At 47.9% G+C, this 18,332-nt stretch overlaps 1 protein-coding gene across 1 annotated transcript in view; it reads left to right on the top strand.

Moving 5' to 3' along the window:
- LOC103765753 (peroxidasin) overlaps positions 1 to 18,332 on the top strand; it is a 42,374-nt gene that overhangs the window by 22,182 nt on the left and 1,860 nt on the right. The window contains exons 7-22 of the mRNA XM_008932709.3: positions 1,026 to 1,195; positions 3,295 to 3,412; positions 5,005 to 5,174; positions 5,658 to 5,930; positions 6,095 to 6,211; positions 7,855 to 8,013; positions 9,139 to 9,251; positions 9,551 to 9,707; positions 10,377 to 10,485; positions 11,263 to 11,420; positions 12,662 to 14,165; positions 14,631 to 14,765; positions 15,302 to 15,510; positions 16,270 to 16,384; positions 16,659 to 16,752; positions 17,257 to 17,374. Coding sequence (XP_008930957.2) covers positions 1,026 to 1,195; positions 3,295 to 3,412; positions 5,005 to 5,174; positions 5,658 to 5,930; positions 6,095 to 6,211; positions 7,855 to 8,013; positions 9,139 to 9,251; positions 9,551 to 9,707; positions 10,377 to 10,485; positions 11,263 to 11,420; positions 12,662 to 14,165; positions 14,631 to 14,765; positions 15,302 to 15,510; positions 16,270 to 16,384; positions 16,659 to 16,752; positions 17,257 to 17,352 — 3,697 coding nt within the window. The 3' untranslated portion in view covers positions 17,353 to 17,374. The remainder of the gene's footprint in view (positions 1 to 1,025; positions 1,196 to 3,294; positions 3,413 to 5,004; positions 5,175 to 5,657; positions 5,931 to 6,094; positions 6,212 to 7,854; positions 8,014 to 9,138; positions 9,252 to 9,550; positions 9,708 to 10,376; positions 10,486 to 11,262; positions 11,421 to 12,661; positions 14,166 to 14,630; positions 14,766 to 15,301; positions 15,511 to 16,269; positions 16,385 to 16,658; positions 16,753 to 17,256; positions 17,375 to 18,332) is intronic.

Below are 18,332 nucleotides of genomic sequence, written 5' to 3'. Positions count from 1 at the left end.
CTGGAAACAAATTCTATGATGTGTTTGGGGGAAAAAAATGCAAAAGGTAGAAAATTTTGGTGTCCTGCCATGATTTTCAAGTGCAATAAAATAATGTTTCTCACTGCAGCCCTCAGTGATTTCTGCAAGCAGGTAAAATGCTTCACTTCTCTTTAACAGGGAAAAACTTGTGAAATGCTGTCTGTAGGTGTCAGAGAAAAAGCTGGGATGTCTATAAAATGTTCTGTCATGGCCTTGTGTGAAATCTCACATTCTCAAATATGTGACCCTGAAAGCATTAGACCTTTCTTCCATGGTTTTGTTGTTTTTTGTTTTCTTTTTTGGATGGCTCAAACCCATTGATTGTAAAACTGTCAGTGGGGAAGGAAGCATGAACTAATCCCCCTGTAGTCCTTATTTATCCTTATGGATAGCGCTGCTCGTAGGAATGAGGTCAGTGGAGGGAAAGAGGGTGAGTGCACTGGGAGGTCACTGGAGCTCCATTCCACATGGTTCAGGCTTATGTTGCAGTAATAAAAGTTCTTATGGTTGTGCAGAAATGCTACAACCTCTCACAGCTGGTCACAGAAAGGGACTGACCTGGTGCACATGAAAAACAAGGGGGAGGTTTTGGGGGCTAAAAGAAAATGGAAAGCTTTAACAGAGTCAGTGTTATCTGCTGTTCTTATAGAATTCAGTAAAGGCTGAAATTTCCAGGGGGAAACCCTAATATATCAGTGTCTTTCTTTGCCTCAAATTAGGCCAAAAATTCATAATCCAGTTTAAGTGAATTATTTTCATTTGAAAATGGAATTGGTAAGGTTAGTTTTTCAATTAAATCCTTCTGCTTGGATAAGCATCCTATTTAACTGTCACAGGGATGAGATACCTCAAACTTTATATGGGATATGATCAAATGCAGGGAAAAACAACCAGATGCCCCCTTCACTCCCGAGGACTGTTCCCCTCCTGTGTCCTGGCCTCCAGGAGGCGGCTCAGCGGTCGGAGGCTGGGAAATGAGCTGCCCTTTTCCTCGGCCCTTGCAGGCGGCTGGACTCCAACGCCTTGTTTTGTGACTGTGACTTGATGTGGTTGGCTGAGCTGCTGAAGAAATACGCCGAGCAGGGCAGCATCCAGACAGCTGCCACCTGTGAGGCTCCTCGGGACCTGCACGGCCGCTCCATCGTCACCTTGACCGCCCAGGAGTTCAACTGCGGTGAGCCAGGCCAGACCCCTCCACCGGCCACCCTCAGCCCATGGAGCTGGGCTCTGGGCTGGGAATTGCTTCCTTCACCCCTTTTCCTCCCTCTAGCATCCTCCCTTCTCCCTGCTTTACTGCTGAAATGGGAAAATCCCAGGGGGGGTTGCAGGAGTTATTGAGATAACGCAGAGAAAGCTGACAGTCATGGGGGGGTTGAAGTCAGCTCTGTTTTGGCTGGCAGGTGTTGTCCTGGGTTTTTAGGTAGAGTAGGGATAGTAAAGGATCTGCTCCATCCATAGCTAAACCAGTAACCAGAGGAAATATCCCACATTAGGCTGAACAGAAGGGGAACACTGGGAGAGCTGCAGTTGGCTGGAAACACAACTGGAAACCTATGGGAGCACATGGTAGATACATAGCTGAATGTGTTTGACTTTGGTGTGGTGTATGGCATTTGTTAGGCTGTTATTCCTTAAATTTAGAATTTTGAATTAGGTTTTGTTCTGAAAAATTCCGAAGTTAAATATTTTATATAGAAAAAGACAAAACTCTGATTTTTAAGTGGAGGTTGCCACAATGTTGATTGTAATTCCCTGGTACTTCACTGCTGGTAGAATCAGTTTGAGAAGTTCCCACTCACTCAGGCTGGCCATGAAAATCCCTCCTGGATATGCCAGTCCAGGTGTGCTGTGTGTCAGATGTGTGAGCTCAGCTGGATTTCAAAGAGCTGTCCCTTGAATTCAGCTTTTCTCCTATGATTTCATTATTTTTTTCTGTAAAGTCTTGAGCATTTCACAGCTTAATTTAGGGCACAGCCATGCAAAAAGTTGAATTGGCACAAGTGGTTCTGTGACCTCAAGGGAGCAGGGAATAGGAAGGGTCTAGGGAAAGCAGCTGGAGACACATGGAATGGGATCTGCTGTGAGTGGCTGTGCCACACAATAAGCTGTCCCTGACACACACCCAGTGCCACAGTACAGCTGTTAGTGCAAATTTGTTCTGGTTTAGGCATGGGCTCACAGTGGGATGTCTGTCAAATTAGCCAGAGCACCTGGTGGGAAGATTTTGCTGGCACTGGGTTTTCGTGCTGGTGTTGTGCCAGCTGGGAAAGGCAAGTGATCCATAATTCAGTACAAAGCTCTAATGATGCAGGCAGCTGATAACTGAGTCAGTCCGAAATCTGCTGGCACCATTTGACCCTCAGCTGTGAGCAGATGTGAGCCAGAGGGGCAAATCTGCACTGGGTCAGCACCTTGTACTCTGGGGCTGTGCTGGGCTTGGTCTGTGCTGCTGTTGCCTGTGGGGATCAGTTCATGAGCCACTGACTTGTGGTCTAAGGAGTAAGGACACTGACCTTCCGCTGGAGGAGGTGGCAGGTTCTCAGTCTTAGGAATAATCCCTCTGGTTTCAGTGGATTGCTGGTGAGAATGTGGATTGTTAAATGGGTAAGCATTCCCTGAATCAAGAACAAGCACTGTAGAGCTTGTACATAAATTCCTCCCTATTTTAGCACATCCTTTCAATGTTTAACTTGCTTAGTACAACTTAAAGTGAAGCACATAGTGAAAGGCTTGGCTGGATAGGGCTGGTGAATTAGGGATGTAATGAATAAAATCCTGTTGGGAGGGAAGTGGTGTGGTTTGCAGGGAGCTGGCACTGTGTTCAGGTGGAGCAGGCAGTTGCTGAGAGCAGCAGGCTGCCAGGGACAGAAAAACAACCCAAATGAGGATGCCACTGACTTCTTTGCTTATTTTGGGAGATACAGGGGCCAACTCTTGGGGCAGCTATGATGAACCAGTGTACAGCCAGATCTGGTTTTCTCAGTGCTGTTGGAGGTTCTAATACACTGCCCAACAAACTGGGAATAGGAACAACCACTTTGATTCTCCAGGGCTTTTAGCAGGCTCAGATGAATGATGCTATTCCCTCATACATTTGGTGTTAGTGAGAAGTTTTGGGGTGGCTCTGAGTGGACACCGTTGTGCCTGGGGCTCTGCTGGTGCCTGTTTTGGGGCATTGCAGGATGGGTGTTGTGTGACTCACTCTGCCCCGGTTGGGTTGGAGGTGGTTTTGTGCTGCTCTGGACTGTGTTCTATTCAAATGGTGTTTTGCAGAGAGGCCTCGAATAACCTCAGAACCCCACGATGTCGACGTCCTCTTGGGAAACACAGTTTATTTCACCTGCAGGGCAGAAGGAAATCCAAAGCCTGCGATTATTTGGCTGCACAACAAGTAAGTCTCACGCAATGAGCCCTGGGGTGGCAAAGGTTTTCAAGCACTGAGCTCTTCAGTGCCTGCCTGTAATTACAAAAACTGTTTCACACTATGCTAAAAAAAAAAAAGAAAGGAAAAGAAAAAAGAAATGGCTGTTCCATGGGTTGTATTTACCTTTCTTTTAATAGCATTCTCTGGTGACCACGTAATCCAAGTGATGTTTTCATCTGCACTTGAAATATTTCATCTGCATTTGTAATGGATTCCAAGAGCTTATAACTTTCCTATAAACATGCTCTGCAGGCTGAAAGCAATTGTCTTTTGATCAGGGAAAAAATAAAATTAGTGTTTCATGTTGCTCTAAGCCACCATGCTTGCCATTTGTTAACTGCTGAATTGCTTCTAGTCTCTAGGTTTTTCACACAAAGGCCAATCGTGCTGGAGAATGGTTGTTTTTTTTTCAAAGAGAAAAATTTTTGTGCTGCACTGAAAGACAGAATTTGCAAATCGGTGTATAGGTTATCCTTCTGTACAGAAACACTGAAAAAGTACATGGCTGTGCTAGATGCCAAAGTGTTCTGGGAAATGCTACACAATAAAATATTTTGTGCTCAAGCAGCTGCCCACTGTGGAAGTGAAGTTGCTTTGCTGTTTTACGAGCTTCTTGTCTGGTGGAGCCTGAGCAGGGCTCGGTTATTAATAAAAATGATCAATGTGTGCTTCTTCAGCAAACCCCCCACCAGGCAGAGTTTCAGCCCAGAGCAAAAGTTTATGGCTGAGTTAAGTCCCCCGGGAAGGAAGGTTTTGTTAGGGAAATGCTGGCAGGCTCCCAAAGACAGCATTGTAAGAGGGGTAATGATAATAAATGTTCCACAAACGAGATATGACTGGAGTGAGGAGGCATCAGGGGAATTAAATAAATGCCCAGCAAGCATATTAGTTTGCATAGTGGGTTCAGCCTTTGTCCTAGGGGGACAAAGGTCCCTTCTCCCTTTTCAGTCATCTGCAGCCATCCAAGATTCCTTCGTGCTGGGACAAATGGGATGCAGCACTGGGACCTTCTGCCACGGGCTGGGATCCAGGAGTTGCAGGTTATTGCAGAAAGAAGGAAGATGTTTCACAGCTCTCAGGCTGGGTTGGAGTCCAAACTGTGTTGGGGTCCCCTGGTGACTTACTCAGAGCTTTTTGCTCCCTTGAGGCCTTTGAGCCTTGACTTTGAATAGAAGTGGCTGTACACAATAACAATATTAGTTCATTATAATATTTGCACTTAGAAAGTAATGAGAACAGGCTTTCCAGGCAGAGATGCCCTGACAATAGCAGCAGTGCCGTGGCATGGGAACAGTGTGCTCTCCTGATGGGCTGTAAATGTCATATGTAATCAGTGGTGAGAGAAAAAGCAGCACACCCAGGGAGCAAATCAGAGCTGGAGCTGCAGTTCAGTGCTGTGAATCAGAATTCTTGCTGTAAATCTCATGAAGTCTCAGAATACCTCCAAGAAACACTAACTTACTGCAATGCAAGCAAAGCCCCTGCCCCTCCCAGCAGCTTGAGGGGGACCACCAGTGTTTACTCCTTCCAGATTTTGCCCGTTTGTGGCTGTTTTTCAGTAATAAGATTGACATGAAAGATGACAACCGCCTGAACCTGTTGCAAGATGGTACCTTGATGATCCAGAATACCAAGGAGTCGGATAAAGGCGTCTACCAGTGCATGGCCAAGAACATAGCTGGGGAGGTCAAGACACAAGAAGTTGTGCTGCGCTATTTTGGCACCCCATGTAAGGGAGCTTTGTGCACCCCTTGATGACCCAGCTCGGGTTGGGGATGGGAGTGGAGCTAAATCAGAGTTAGTCACAGCTTTGTATGTGCCAAGATGTTCTGAGGGAGAGAGTATCTAACAAAGCAATGACTTTGAGAGTGGCCTGAGCTTAGGGGGGTTCCTTCACTGTGGTGGGGAAAGGGATTTAGAGATTGAAGGTGGCTTGGGACTGGGGAGGGAGTTTAAGTCTGGCAGGAATTCTGCAGCACAGAGTTATCAAGGGTGAAGGGGACATGGGAGAGAGGATGCTCCAGCACTAGGTGAGTGGGTGTGAGGAGGTGGTAGGAGGACTTAGTGCTGAGGGCATCGCTCACAGCGAGGATTTGGAGGTCAGGGAAGAGCCAGGTGACTGTTAGCTGGGTTGCATGAGGAGTCCAAGCAATTTCTGCCTGCAACCGAGCAGGCAGCAGAGCTGGTTTCTAAAGCACTCGTTTCCTTCCAGCCAAACCCACTTTTGTGATCCAGCCTCAGAACACTGAAGTGCTGATTGGGGAAAGCGTCACCTTGGAGTGTGGAGTCTCTGGGCACCCCCACCCTCGCATCAGCTGGACCCTCGGCACAGGCTCTCCTTTGCCACAGGATTCCCGTTTCACTATCACCAGCTCTGGAGGACTCTTCATTCAGAATGTCACCTTCTCAGACCAGGGGCAGTACAACTGCAATGCCACCAACTCCGAGGGCTCCATCCAGGCGACAGCAAGGATCATCGTGCAAGGTGAGGAGTCCCAGACTGATTCTGTGATGTTCTGTGACATTTCTGGGGCACAGTGTTTGGTCAGCAGGGTGTATTTAAGCCCTATGACTGGTTCTGTTCCCGTGAACTCCCCGAGTTTGCTGCCTGAGTGTGTCCCACTGCTCAGTCGTTGCTTTCCCCTCCAGATTCTCCCAGGTTTCTCGTCATTCCTACTGATCAGACAGTAACTGAGGGACAAAGTGTGGATTTCCCCTGCTCTGCTGAGGGTCACCCTCCACCTGTGATTACCTGGACAAGGGCAGGTACTGCCTCACTTGACTCGTGGTTTCTCTCTCCCGTGCCATCATCCATGGGATGTGGGTGGGAGCAGCTCAGCTGACGGTCCAGGGTGGTGACTTGCAGTGGTGGCACGGGACAGATGGTTATCAGCACAGGGCTAGTCACACTGGGAGGTGTGTTATAGATCACCAAGGATGATGTTAAGCAGTGAGGAAATAGCCTCTTGGGCCTTTGACACACAGAATCAGAAGGAAGGAGCGTGCTGGTTTCCATCAGCATGAAACCTGTGGAAAGCCTCAAATTTCTTTCTGCAATGACTTCCTACCTCCTTTGAAAAGGCAAGGTCTGTGCACTCCAAGTCAGTGGGTGTCAGTCACAGAGTTGTTTGGGTTGGAAAAGACCTCTAGGGTCATCAAGTCCAACCATTAACCCAACACTGCCTTGTTAACTGCTAAACCATGTTCCTACATGACACATCTACCTGTTTTTTTGAACACTTCCAAGGATCATGATTCCACCACTTCCCTCAGCAGTATCACCACGTGCCAGCTCTCTGTCATTGCCATTGATTTGCTGCTCTTGGGGAGCACATTGCAGAAGAGCCCCATTCACTGCTGACACACCTCGGAGTTTTCTTTTAGCTTAGGAAGAAGGACTTTGGGACAACAGGTGGTGAACTTTTAAAGTCTCAAATAATTGTTAGTGCTGGCTCCACTGAACTGATCTCATCCAACACTTTCTGGGACAGAAGCCAATAGTACTTGGCCCAGAGGTCCTCCAACTTTTCCTTATGCTTCACAAGCCATAATTAATGGTTTAGTGCTGTGGAGAATTCATGGGTGTTGTATTCCAGCTTCCACAGCAATGGCCCTGGTGCAGAGTTAAGAAGGACCAGCTGAAATTCTGCTCTGCCTGCATGTCCTCCATCTCCTTTAACCTGTTTTACTCCACTTCCCAGAAAATATATTTTAGAGATGTGGAAAGGAGCACAGTGACAAGAAGTAAGGTTGACAACTGCATTGGAACTAGGTTTGCACTCAGCAAGCCAAAAATTAAAAATCAACCAGGCTTTGCACTGCTTTCATGTGCTAAAAGTAAGACAAGAGAAGGACAAGTGATGAAGCATTGCTTGTCTCAAAGCCACTTTTGACTGTGTGGGGATTTTGGTATTTAGGATGAATAAATAAGAGCCCTTATCTGGAGGGGAAAAAAATAAGTTGCCAAACTGAGAAGTTTTAAGAATTTTGTTTGGGTTTGGTAAAGCAGTTTAGTTTTCAGCTTTTCTTCTGAAATAGAGAAAATGTTGAAACAACAGTTTCCAAACTGAAGAAAATCACAATAACTAATTCAAAAAGACAATTCTAAATCTTTCTGTTTATTTGATGAAACAGCCAGTTTGGATAATTGAGCACTTATTTGCTGTCCATCAGGTATTACAAAATCTGCAGGTTGCACTAAGAAAAGACTTAGGAGGAAATAAAAAGGGTTACAGCTCCTGCCCAGCTGCTCAGACGAGAAAATTTGGTGTGATAAAGATGGCATTTCAGGGTGACTGATGCCGGGAGGGAAACGAAATTTGTAACTATCATGCAGATCCCTCTAGTGTCGGGATGGGAAACATCACAGAGACATTCACAGAGAATTAACAAACTGCTTGTTTGCCCAGGTGGGCCTTTGCCAAACGACCGGCGGCACAGCATCCTCTCCACGGGCACCCTGCGGGTGCTGAGGGTGGCTCTGCACGACCAGGGACAGTTCGAGTGCCACGCCATCAGTGCCATCGGGGTCAGGACCCTCCCGGTGCAGCTCTCGGTCACCCCACGAGGTAAAAAAGGGCTGGCAAAGGTTCTGGTGAATAACACACCGTCTGACCAGGCGGGGAATTGCCCTGTCTGCCGTGGGATGGGATTTTGCTTTTCCATGAGAGCTCCATCAGCTGGTGGGAAAAGTTAAGAGAGGTTTTCAGAGTGCCGAGGTTTGTGAATTGGAAGGAGCTGCTTCGGTCTGGGAGTTGTCAGGAAAAAAATTATTTTGGCGAAGGAAAACCGTATCATTTACAGAAAAGTGTATGAATTAAATTCTTACTCTTTTTTTTTTTTTTACCATTTTTAAGTTTTGTCTCTCCCATAGAAATAATTGTAAAATTCTTTTAAAAATAAAATAGTCTTCAAAACAAAATTATTCCTTCTCAGGAACGTTTGACTTTGACTCCAGATACATTTGTCTTAAACATTACCTGCCAGGTCATAGGTTCAGCTTAAAGTTAGGTATTCTAAAATTAAACCTCTGTAAAATACAAGCCACAGAGGAATATTTTTGCTTAATTAAGCTTAATTAAAGCTTAATTTTTTCTCCTTTTTTAAAAGCTTTTCCTGAATTTTCTTTTTGCTCCCATATAAATAATTGTTCTAAGTAAGCAAATTTCCCTATTTGTTCACAAACATGGTAGAATTTTACTGATGGCAGACTGGAGGGTAGGACACTATCTAGAAGCATGAAATCAGTGAAGCTTCAAGCACAAAATTCGCAGAATATTTTAAGACCAGCAAGATCAATATAATTATTTAATCTGTCCTGACTAACACTTCCAGAGAGCCTCATCTGACAGCGCCTGAATCAAGTCATGATCCCTGTTTCAGCTAGAGCATCCTTTCTGGAAAGGCTTTGAGTGAATGGTTATAAATGACTCAGCACATTCCTGTGTAATTGCCCCAAGTAGAGACTCAGAGGAGCAGAAAATAATGAACATCAATTACATAAATAAATGAACAGAGAGCTTGGTAGCAAGACAGAGAGCACCGGGTGAGCTGTCACCCCTCTGCAGAATCCTTTCAAGAGCAGGAGGAGCCCAGCCCTGCTTTGCCCCTGCTGAAGGGTTTTACACTCAGATTTCTCTATTTTCCTTGGTGCATTTCTTGCCCTGGTGACTTCTTTCCTCTGTGTTGCCCAGTGATACCCGTGTTCCTTCAGCCCCCCCAGGATGTGGTGGCAGAGACAGGCCAGGATGTTGCCATTACCTGCGCTGCCCAGGGAGACCCACGGCCCACCATAACCTGGGTCAAGGTATGTGAAGATTTCATGTGCTTGACAGTCACTGGGGAGCAGGGTGGCTCCTCTGGGAGGCATTTAACAACTCTCTCCTTCAACACCTTTCCCACCTTCACTGGTTACATCAGTCTGTGGAATAAAGACTGACATTTCCTTGGAAGGCTTTCTGGTTTCGCTGGAAGAGCAATGCTAACATCTGGTGGCCACTTTTGTTCATCACATCCATCTCCGGGTTTGCTGAGCAGGCTGAGGGCTGGGATGGGGGGGAGCTTTCCATCCACTGACACATTTTCTGTCTTTTGGTGGTGCAACAGGAGGGTATCCAGATCACAGAGAGTGGCAAGTTCCATATTGGCCAAGATGGGACCCTTTCCATTCAGGATCTTGGCGTGGCTGACCAGGGCAGATACGAGTGCATAGCAAGGAACCCCTTTGGCTTCACCTCCAGTGCCATGCAGCTCACCATCACCGGTACGGCACCTCCACTGCTCCTTTACAAACTTATCCTGATCTCCTCTAAGGGGGTACTATGCTGTGTTGACATCTACATTTTGTACAGATAGTTATACAAGAAGTTACTTCCTTAGCCTCTTTTCAGACAGGTCCCTTGGATCAGGGTTGCTCCATTGTCACAGCCCACGTACCTCCCGGCTGCCCCTTGCTGTTTTCTCAGCTGAGCTGCAGTTGCTCCCTGCAAAGCCAAAGGTGTTGTCTTAAACCTCCTCCTGCAAGCCCAGCTGACAGTGTATATGTAGTTATTGCCTCTGCTGGGAGGGAGAGACTAATTAAAAAATGTGCCAACTTGCTCACAAATCATCATCTGACTGTAACCTCGTACACCGGGGCAGGGAGGAGCAGAACAACATTGTCACTGCAAATGCAGGGGTTTAAATACTTGGTCAGTCATAGAATCACAGAATTGTTGGGGTTGGAAAAGACCTCCAAGATCATCAAGTCTGACCTTTGACCAAATACCTTCAATGGGGATGGGAAAGAAGTGGCTGGTTTCAAGCTCCTGCCCCAGGCGTTAGGGAAGCTGTAATGGATAAGGAGGAGCGCACAGATTTTCTTGAACTTGGAAGAGCAATTAATACCAAAGTAAATTTAGGGTATTCTGTTCTTTCTTTGTGCTTTGGAAAGCCACGGACGTCGGTCGGAGCGGTGACACGTTTGTAGCCACGTCGCTGCGGGAGGCCATCAGCAGCGTGGACCACGCCATCAACTCCACACGCACCGAGCTCTTCAGCAAGTAAGTCTGTGAAGTGCCCTGATCTCAGACTTGAGGCGGAAAAGTGATAAAAAACCCGTGACAAACGAAGCTTTCTCCAACCTCCTTTTATCGTTGACAACCCGCAAATGAAAACTGTGGTGTTGTTTTGAGTGTTGGAGGTTCGAGCTGCACCACGTGTGAGGTGTGAGGATGTGATGGAGCTTCCCAACAGGCATTCGGGATTCTGGAAAAATGAGATGCATTAATATTATGCCTCTTATGTCACTTCTATCTGCGATGTAAATTTTGTCAGCTGGGGCTGGTTCTGGAAATAGTGAATAGGAAAGAAAATAATCAGCCTAGTCATTTTATAAATGCAACTGACTTTTTGCAGGGTGAACAGAAATAATAATATAACAGTTCTAACCATTTCTTCAATAAAAAATGAATTCTCGAGTGAATGGCGATTCCCTCTTCTTCCACCCCAATATATGTTTTCCTTGAAAAGATGGATAGGTTCTATTAAGCCCCAAACCCTCTGGGTTTTAGCTGTTGAAAAGTGAAAAGCAAATTACTATCGCAGGAAAAAACCAGAGATGTTGAGGGAATTAAATATGTGCATTTTCCTGGGGAAAAATATCCTTTCTTTAATCATCTGCCATGTGCAGGCAAGTCACGTTGGTCTATGCAATGGTTTGGGGGCCAAGCACCAGACCAGGCTTAGGGCCTGACTATTGCTGCCTGTAGAGTCTCATTGCCCTGAGCAGAGTTGATTAATTTTAATGTTCCTGCATCACTTTTAATTCCTGGAAACAGACGTCCCAAGACACCCAATGACCTCCTGGCTCTCTTCCGCTACCCCCGGGACCCCTACACCATCGAGACAGCCAGGGCAGGGGAGATCTTTGAAAGGACCTTGCAGCTGATTCAGGAACACGTGCAGCAAGGGCTCATTGTGGATATGAATGTCACAGGTGGGAGAGATTTCATTTCCCTTCTTAATATTGTGCATTAGTTGAAGTGAAAACAATGATGTGTAGATATCCAGGAAGTTTATAAGGGTTTACCAAAAATCCAGATAAATGTTGGGTATATGAAGAAATGTGTTTTCTGGATTGCAATTCTTTCTACATCTCATGGTTTTCCTAACAGCTGGAAGGCTGATCTTGCATTCACCATACCAGCTTGATAGTCAGGAAACTGTTTCAGTTCCCCATTTCTGTAAAGGTTTCTTGGCTGGCTATGAAAGCCCCAATCTTTAAAAAATATTTATCCATCTAACTCATAAAGGAGTACCTTTGTGGGTCTGAAGTTCAGACCCTCAGCAGCATGGTCCCAGATTTTTCCTGCCCTCCACATAGCAACAAGAAAATTACTGTGGATTCTGGGGTATTTGGGTGCTGTAACAGAGAAAGGGGGATATCACTCTTCTGTCTTTCTACTACTTTGACCTCTTAGCTATAAACTCAGGTGCATTTCAGCCACTCTGGTTCTTTTTATCAGGGCAGGGTAGCAAGGAACAAAGCAATGTAACACCAAAAATACTTTAGTAAAGTCCAAGCATCCACTTCCTCGATCTACAACAGACATTCCCGTACACTGCATGTTTCTACCTATACGTGTGAATCATCATGTAGCAGGCATGTGTGTTTGGGTCCTGTAAATATTTTTTCCTGCCTGGCTGTATTCCAGGGTGCAAGGAGTCTCTTTCCAGGTGGCAGGTCTGGTCTGGGCTGGTTGGACTGCCAGCCTCTCCTCCTTATTGCCCTGTCAGCATCCCCACAGTGCAGCATTATTCAGCGCTTTCACACAGCGCAGCGCCCTGGCAGTCACCCATGGCTTCCTGCTGCTCGTCACGTAGAGTTTGGATGGGTGATGGAGCTCGTGGTGGCAGTAATAACCCAGAGAGCCATAAAATAAACCTACAGTGGAGACCGAGACCACCCCCACAGTTTGCTCTACCAGTCACAACATTTGTGGTTTCCAGCTCCATGCAGTTAATACCAAACTGTTTTCCCTTTCTATTCTTCTTTGTGGGCCTGACATGCTTCCTCTGCTTTCCTTAAATTATGTTGCAACACCACACTCAGGGATCTGGCCTCCCTGTGCCCATCCTGACAGTCCCATCAGTGGCTTTCACACGCAGAGCCCTTACATGGAATAGTGGGGACCAAGAGGTGACAGCTGACCTGGTGCTTTGCCTTTCCCATTGCAGGCTATCGCTACAATGACCTGGTGTCCCCTCACTACCTGAACATGATTGCCAACCTGTCGGGCTGCTCTGCCCACCGTCGCACGCCGAACTGCTCCGACATCTGCTTCCACAAGAAGTACAGGACCCACGACGGCTCTTGCAACAACCTCCAGCACCCAATGTGGGGTGCATCTCTCACAGCCTTCCAGAGGCTCCTCAAACCCGCCTACCAGAACGGATTTAACCTCCCCCGGGGGTTTTCCTTGGCAGAAGATGCCAGGGATCTGCCCCTCCCTCTACCTCGCCTCGTCTCCACTGCCATGATCGGGACTGAGACCATCACCCCCGACGACCAGTTCACACACATGCTCATGCAGTGGGGCCAGTTTCTGGACCACGACATGGACCAGACGGTGGCAGCCATCAGCATGTCCCGCTTCTCGGACGGAGCACCTTGCAGCGAGGTGTGCAGCAACGACCCGCCGTGCTTCTCCGTCATGGTCCCCGCCAACGACCCCCGCGTGAGGAACGGGCGCTGCATGTTCTTCGTGCGCTCGAGCCCGGTGTGCGGCAGCGGGATGACCTCCCTGCTGATGAACTCTGTCTATGCCAGAGAGCAGATCAACCACTTGACGTCTTACATCGATGCCTCCAACGTTTACGGCAGCACGGAGCAGGAATCGCAGGAGCTGCGGGATCTGAGCAACCAGAGCGGGCTGCTGAAGCGCGGGCAGGTTGTGCCCAGCTCGGGGAAGCATCTCCTTCCCTTTGCCGTGGGGCCACCCACAGAATGCATGAGAGATGAGAACGAGAGCCCCGTGCCGTGCTTCCTGGCAGGAGACCACCGTGCCAACGAGCAGCTGGGTCTCACGGCCATGCACACGCTGTGGTTCAGGGAGCACAACCGCGTCGCCACGGAGCTGGCCGCCCTCAATCCCCACTGGGACGGGGACCTCCTGTACCACGAGGCACGGAAGATTGTGGGTGCCCAGATGCAGCACATCACCTATGCCCAGTGGCTGCCCAAGGTCCTTGGGGAGGCTGGGATGAAGATGCTGGGTGAGTACAAAGGCTACGACCCCAATGTCAATGCGGGGATTCTCAACGCCTTTGCCACCGCTGCCTTCCGCTTCGGGCACACCTTGATCAACCCCATCCTGTACCGGCTGAACGAAACCTTCCAGCCCATCCAACAAGGCCACATCCCCCTGCACAAGGCCTTCTTCTCCCCTTTCAGGATCACGCAGGAGGGGGGGATTGACCCCCTCCTCCGTGGGCTGTTTGGGGTTCCTGGGAAAATGCGGGTCCCTTCTGAACTCCTCAACATGGAGCTGACGGAGAAACTCTTCTCCATGGCACACTCTGTCTCCCTGGACTTGGCTGCTATCAACATCCAGAGAGGGCGAGACCACGGCATCCCACCCTACAATGACTTCAGGGTCTTCTGCAACCTTTCATCTGCACAGGAATTTGAGGACCTCCGAAATGAGATAAAGAACTTGGAGATCAGAGAAAAGCTCAGGAGGTACTGTAGCTTGGATGTGGAAGCATCAAAATGACTGGAGATCAGTCAGTGAAAAGTTTTTGCTCCTCCCAGGACACCCATGGACTAACCTTTCCTGATATTGCCACCCACAGATGTTAAGATAGGGTAATAGCTGTGATTTAACAATGGGGTAAGACAAATGAGGTCTCTCCAAGTGATCAGTCTGGTTCTGGGTGGAATGTTGTCAGTCACTGCTGTGGTGTAGTTTGGGAGCAGATTGAGCCTTGGAGCTATTTTCCAGTCAGACTAAACCATGTCCTATCTGCCCTGGTTGCCTCTTTCCAAGGCAGGCCTTTATCCCATTGTCTTTCAGATAAAACCCTTATAAATATTGTCCAGATGAGTTCCTGGCATACAAATTCCTATGTTGGTATCAGATTTATATTATCTCCACTCTTTGATAGACTTTTAACTTTTTTTTTTTTAATATCTGTTATTGTGCAGTTTATATGGAACTGCCAAAAATATTGACCTGTTTCCAGCGCTGATGGTGGAGGATCTTGTCCCTGGGACCAGAGTTGGACCAACACTGATGTGCCTGTTAACGACGCAGTTCAGAAGGCTGAGGGATGGAGACAGGTACTGCCACTGGAGTCATCCCAAATTCTTTGGTATTCTATGTCGGGGGTTTCGCTCCTTACAGGGAGAAGCAGAATCTGTAATATTTTTATTATTTATTGTGTTGTGATATGAAGAACAGTCCAGTGCATTTGCAAAAGGACTTGTCACAGTTACTGTCAAGGTGTTCATTCTTGATTTAATGATTCTCATTCCACTGAAAAACGCTGGGCATCATTGAGGATGTGTCCAATATCTCATGAAAATGATAGCAAATGTCTGCAGGAGCTTCCTTTTAATTCCTGTTTGCTGTTTGTGTGAATGAGACACGTCTTTGCCTGGTCATGCACTAAGGGCAGGAGCATGGGGAGGTTTGTGGGTTCAGAAAAGGCCTTCTGTGTCTGCAGCCACCTGACACCAGAGCAGGAACTTCTCTTGAGATGGGTCGTGCTGCAACACAGATGTCAGGGAACTCTTTTTTCTCTCTCAGCCTCCCTCCCTCCCTCCCTCCCTCTTCTCTGACTCCTGAGTCACGGTGTGATTACAACCCACTGCAGATTTTGGTATGAGAATCCCGGAGTCTTCACGCCAGCGCAGCTGACTCAGATCAGACAGACGTCCCTTGCTCGTGTCATCTGTGACAACAGTGACCACATCCAGCAGCTGCAGAGGGATGTCTTCCAGGTGGCATCATACCTGCAGGGCATGGTCAGCTGTGAGGAGATCCCTGCCGTGGACCTCCGCTTGTGGCAGGACTGTTGTGAGGGTGAGGAGCAGGCTGTTCTAGCACCAGCTGACACGGGGGCTGCTCTGGGTGGCATTTGTCACACGCCATCAGCTGGTGTGAAATTGCAGCTGATTTCCTGCTACACTGGGAGAACCTTGTGTCAGCAAATGGGTGCAAATAGAATATAGGATAGAATAGGAATGGAATAGAGTAGAATAGAATTAAAATGGAACAGAACAGAACAGAATAGACTAGACTAGACTAGACTAGAATAGAATAGAATAGACCAGAATAGAATATTTCAGTTGTAAGGGGACTTACAACAGTTATCCAGTGCAACTGCCTGACCAATTCAGGGCTGACCAAAAGTTAAAGCAAATTATTAAGGGCATTGTCCAAATGCCTCTTAAACCCTGAGTGGCCTGTGGCATCGGCCACCTCTCTAGGAAGCCTGTTAACTTCACTGAACCTGACTGAAGGTCCACCTAGCTGTGGACTTCTGTCTCTGGCTGGGGAAGACACAGAAGCAGGTATGGAGGTCCCTACCACATGCCACTTCACAGATTCATTTGTGAGTCTAAAACTCCTCCATTAAACCACAGATCCTGCCACGGTCCTTTTGTTCTGTATTTTGGGTGCAGATGTCCAACTGAGACATGGGAATCCCTGCACACCTTTGTTGCCTCCTTCCCTTCAGCCTGAGAGATGTGTCAAGGGTGGATGGTACAGGGGGGCAACTCTGCCTTGTGTTTGCTTTAAACACGAGTGCTCACTGCAGACTTTCCCTTCCTTCCCAAGACTGCCAGACACGAGGGCAATTCAGGGCTCTTTCTCAGCGGTTCCGAAGGAAGAGGTCTCCTGGCTTCAGCTACCCAGAGGAAAACCCTGCCAAGCACAAGCCTGCCTTCCCCAGGTGTAGTATCACCACTTTTATCTCCATTTTATGAAACATAAGAGAAGGTTTTAATAACTCAGTCCATTCAGACCTCTGAAACTGGCACTCTGCAGAGGTCTGGAGGTCAGGGGTGTATCAGTAGCTGGGTGCTGAGCTTGTCCAGTCCTCCAGCGTTTCAGTGCAGACCTCAGCTCTGATGTGTAAATACCTGGGCTGTTTGAGGCGGAATGATTTTCTCAGCCAGGAAGCTGCTGTTTGCATAATCCCTTTCACTTTTTATCCCTGACCCCAGAAATGAGGTGCCTTCCCCAAGCCCTTCCTCCAGAGAGAACCTCGAGTCCCTTGTGGCTGAACTGGAGAAGACAGTTGCTTCCCTACGGAAACAGGTAAAACTTGGTGCCCCGATCTTTATCTTAACATGGAGTCATCTCAGGAGCAAGATTTACCTATTTGCTGTGGGCAGCCCCTGTGACTTCTTGTGTCCTTCAGAGCCAAGAGCAAGATTTACCTATTTGCTACAGGCAGCCCCTGTGACTTCCTGTGTCCTTCAGAGCCAAGAGCAACCAACCCATCTGAGGGGGACTAGTGGCAGGTACAGAAGAGGTGGGATAGAGAGAGAAGAGATGAAGCTGCACTCTGTGAGCTCAGACCTCTGCAACTGTAGGGTAAAATGCAAATGGAACCTTGGTGAAGAAAATTTGAGCCAGCATTTTTTTCTTGTATTTGGGACAAGTTAAAGATTGTCTCTGCAGTGGTGCAGACTCCTTGTATTTGGGACAGGTTAAAGGTTATCTCTGCAGTGGTGCAGACTCCTTGTATTTGGGACAGGTTAAAGGTTATCTCTGCAGTGGTGCAGACTCCTCTTTGAGCTGCTGCTTTGTCATCCCCAGGTGAACGCACTAGAGAGCCAGCTGAGGTGGCAGCACAGGAACACCAGCACACAAGGACAGGTCAAGAAAACTGGAGACAAATGGAGAAAAAGATGACCATGTTGCCTCTTTGAATAAGGTCAGTGTGTTTGTTCTGGGCTGGGGTCAATGTGGATCTGCTGAGCGTGCAATGGGACACCTCAGCAGTGTTCACATGCAGGAGAGGATGTTGCAGAAAGGAATGGAGCAATGTGGTGATGAATGGGACATGAAGTAATAGGCTTAAGTGCAGCAGGTTAGACAGTCATTTCTGCTGGTAATGATTAGTGACTCACCGGAATGAGTTGTCTGGGGACGTGGTGGCGTATCCATTCCTGGAGGTCTTTTAAGAACTGGTTTGGCAAAGATGGGGAAAGACATAAGTATAGGATGGACCAGGTGGGATGGGTGAGGTCTCTCGGGCCTGTTCTCCTGGGACTCTGGGTAGGTTTCTTCTAACAACACTTAATATTATAACCCCAAATCCAACAGCCTCCAAAGGACCTCTGTGGGGAGAGATATCACACAGCTCAGTGATGGAGTAGATGGACTGGTTCCTCCCCAGGGTAACAAGGACATCTGGGCAGATGGAGCAATCCATCATTTGCTTACATATTGGCAGAGATTTCCCCCTCACCATCTGAGTCACTGTGCACTTCTCTTCTGGAGGCAACAGTCCCCTGTTTGCTCAGCCCCAGCCAGGGCAGCACAACTGTGAGGTGTGTGTGTGTAAAGTCCCTGTCAGCACTGCCAGCCTGGGGACTCCAGCTGCTGCTCAGCAATGGCAGGGTCCTGGCAGGGAGCTGCCAGACCTCTGCTCCAGGCGTTCAGGGGCGTGGAGAGCACAACCTGAGCTTCCTTATCCCACTTTCCATGGAGATCCCTACAGCCTTGAGAGAGAGGGTGAACAGCTTGCTGGCACCTGCCAGTCTGGAGAAGGTGGTTAATGGTTTTTATGTGTTGCAAATGATTACTGCAGGGTCAGGAGCAGGGGAGATAAGCAGTAAGTGCTGTTCTGCCAGGCAGTCTGTACTAGAAGGAGCATCCTCTGGAAGTTA

This window comes from Manacus vitellinus, unplaced genomic scaffold (assembly GCF_001715985.3).
Source record: "Manacus vitellinus isolate BGI_N305 unplaced genomic scaffold, ASM171598v3 scaffold_26_pilon, whole genome shotgun sequence".
In the NCBI taxonomy this organism is placed as follows: Eukaryota; Metazoa; Chordata; class Aves; order Passeriformes; family Pipridae; genus Manacus; species Manacus vitellinus.
This window is presented reverse-complemented; position numbering and strand designations above follow the sequence as displayed.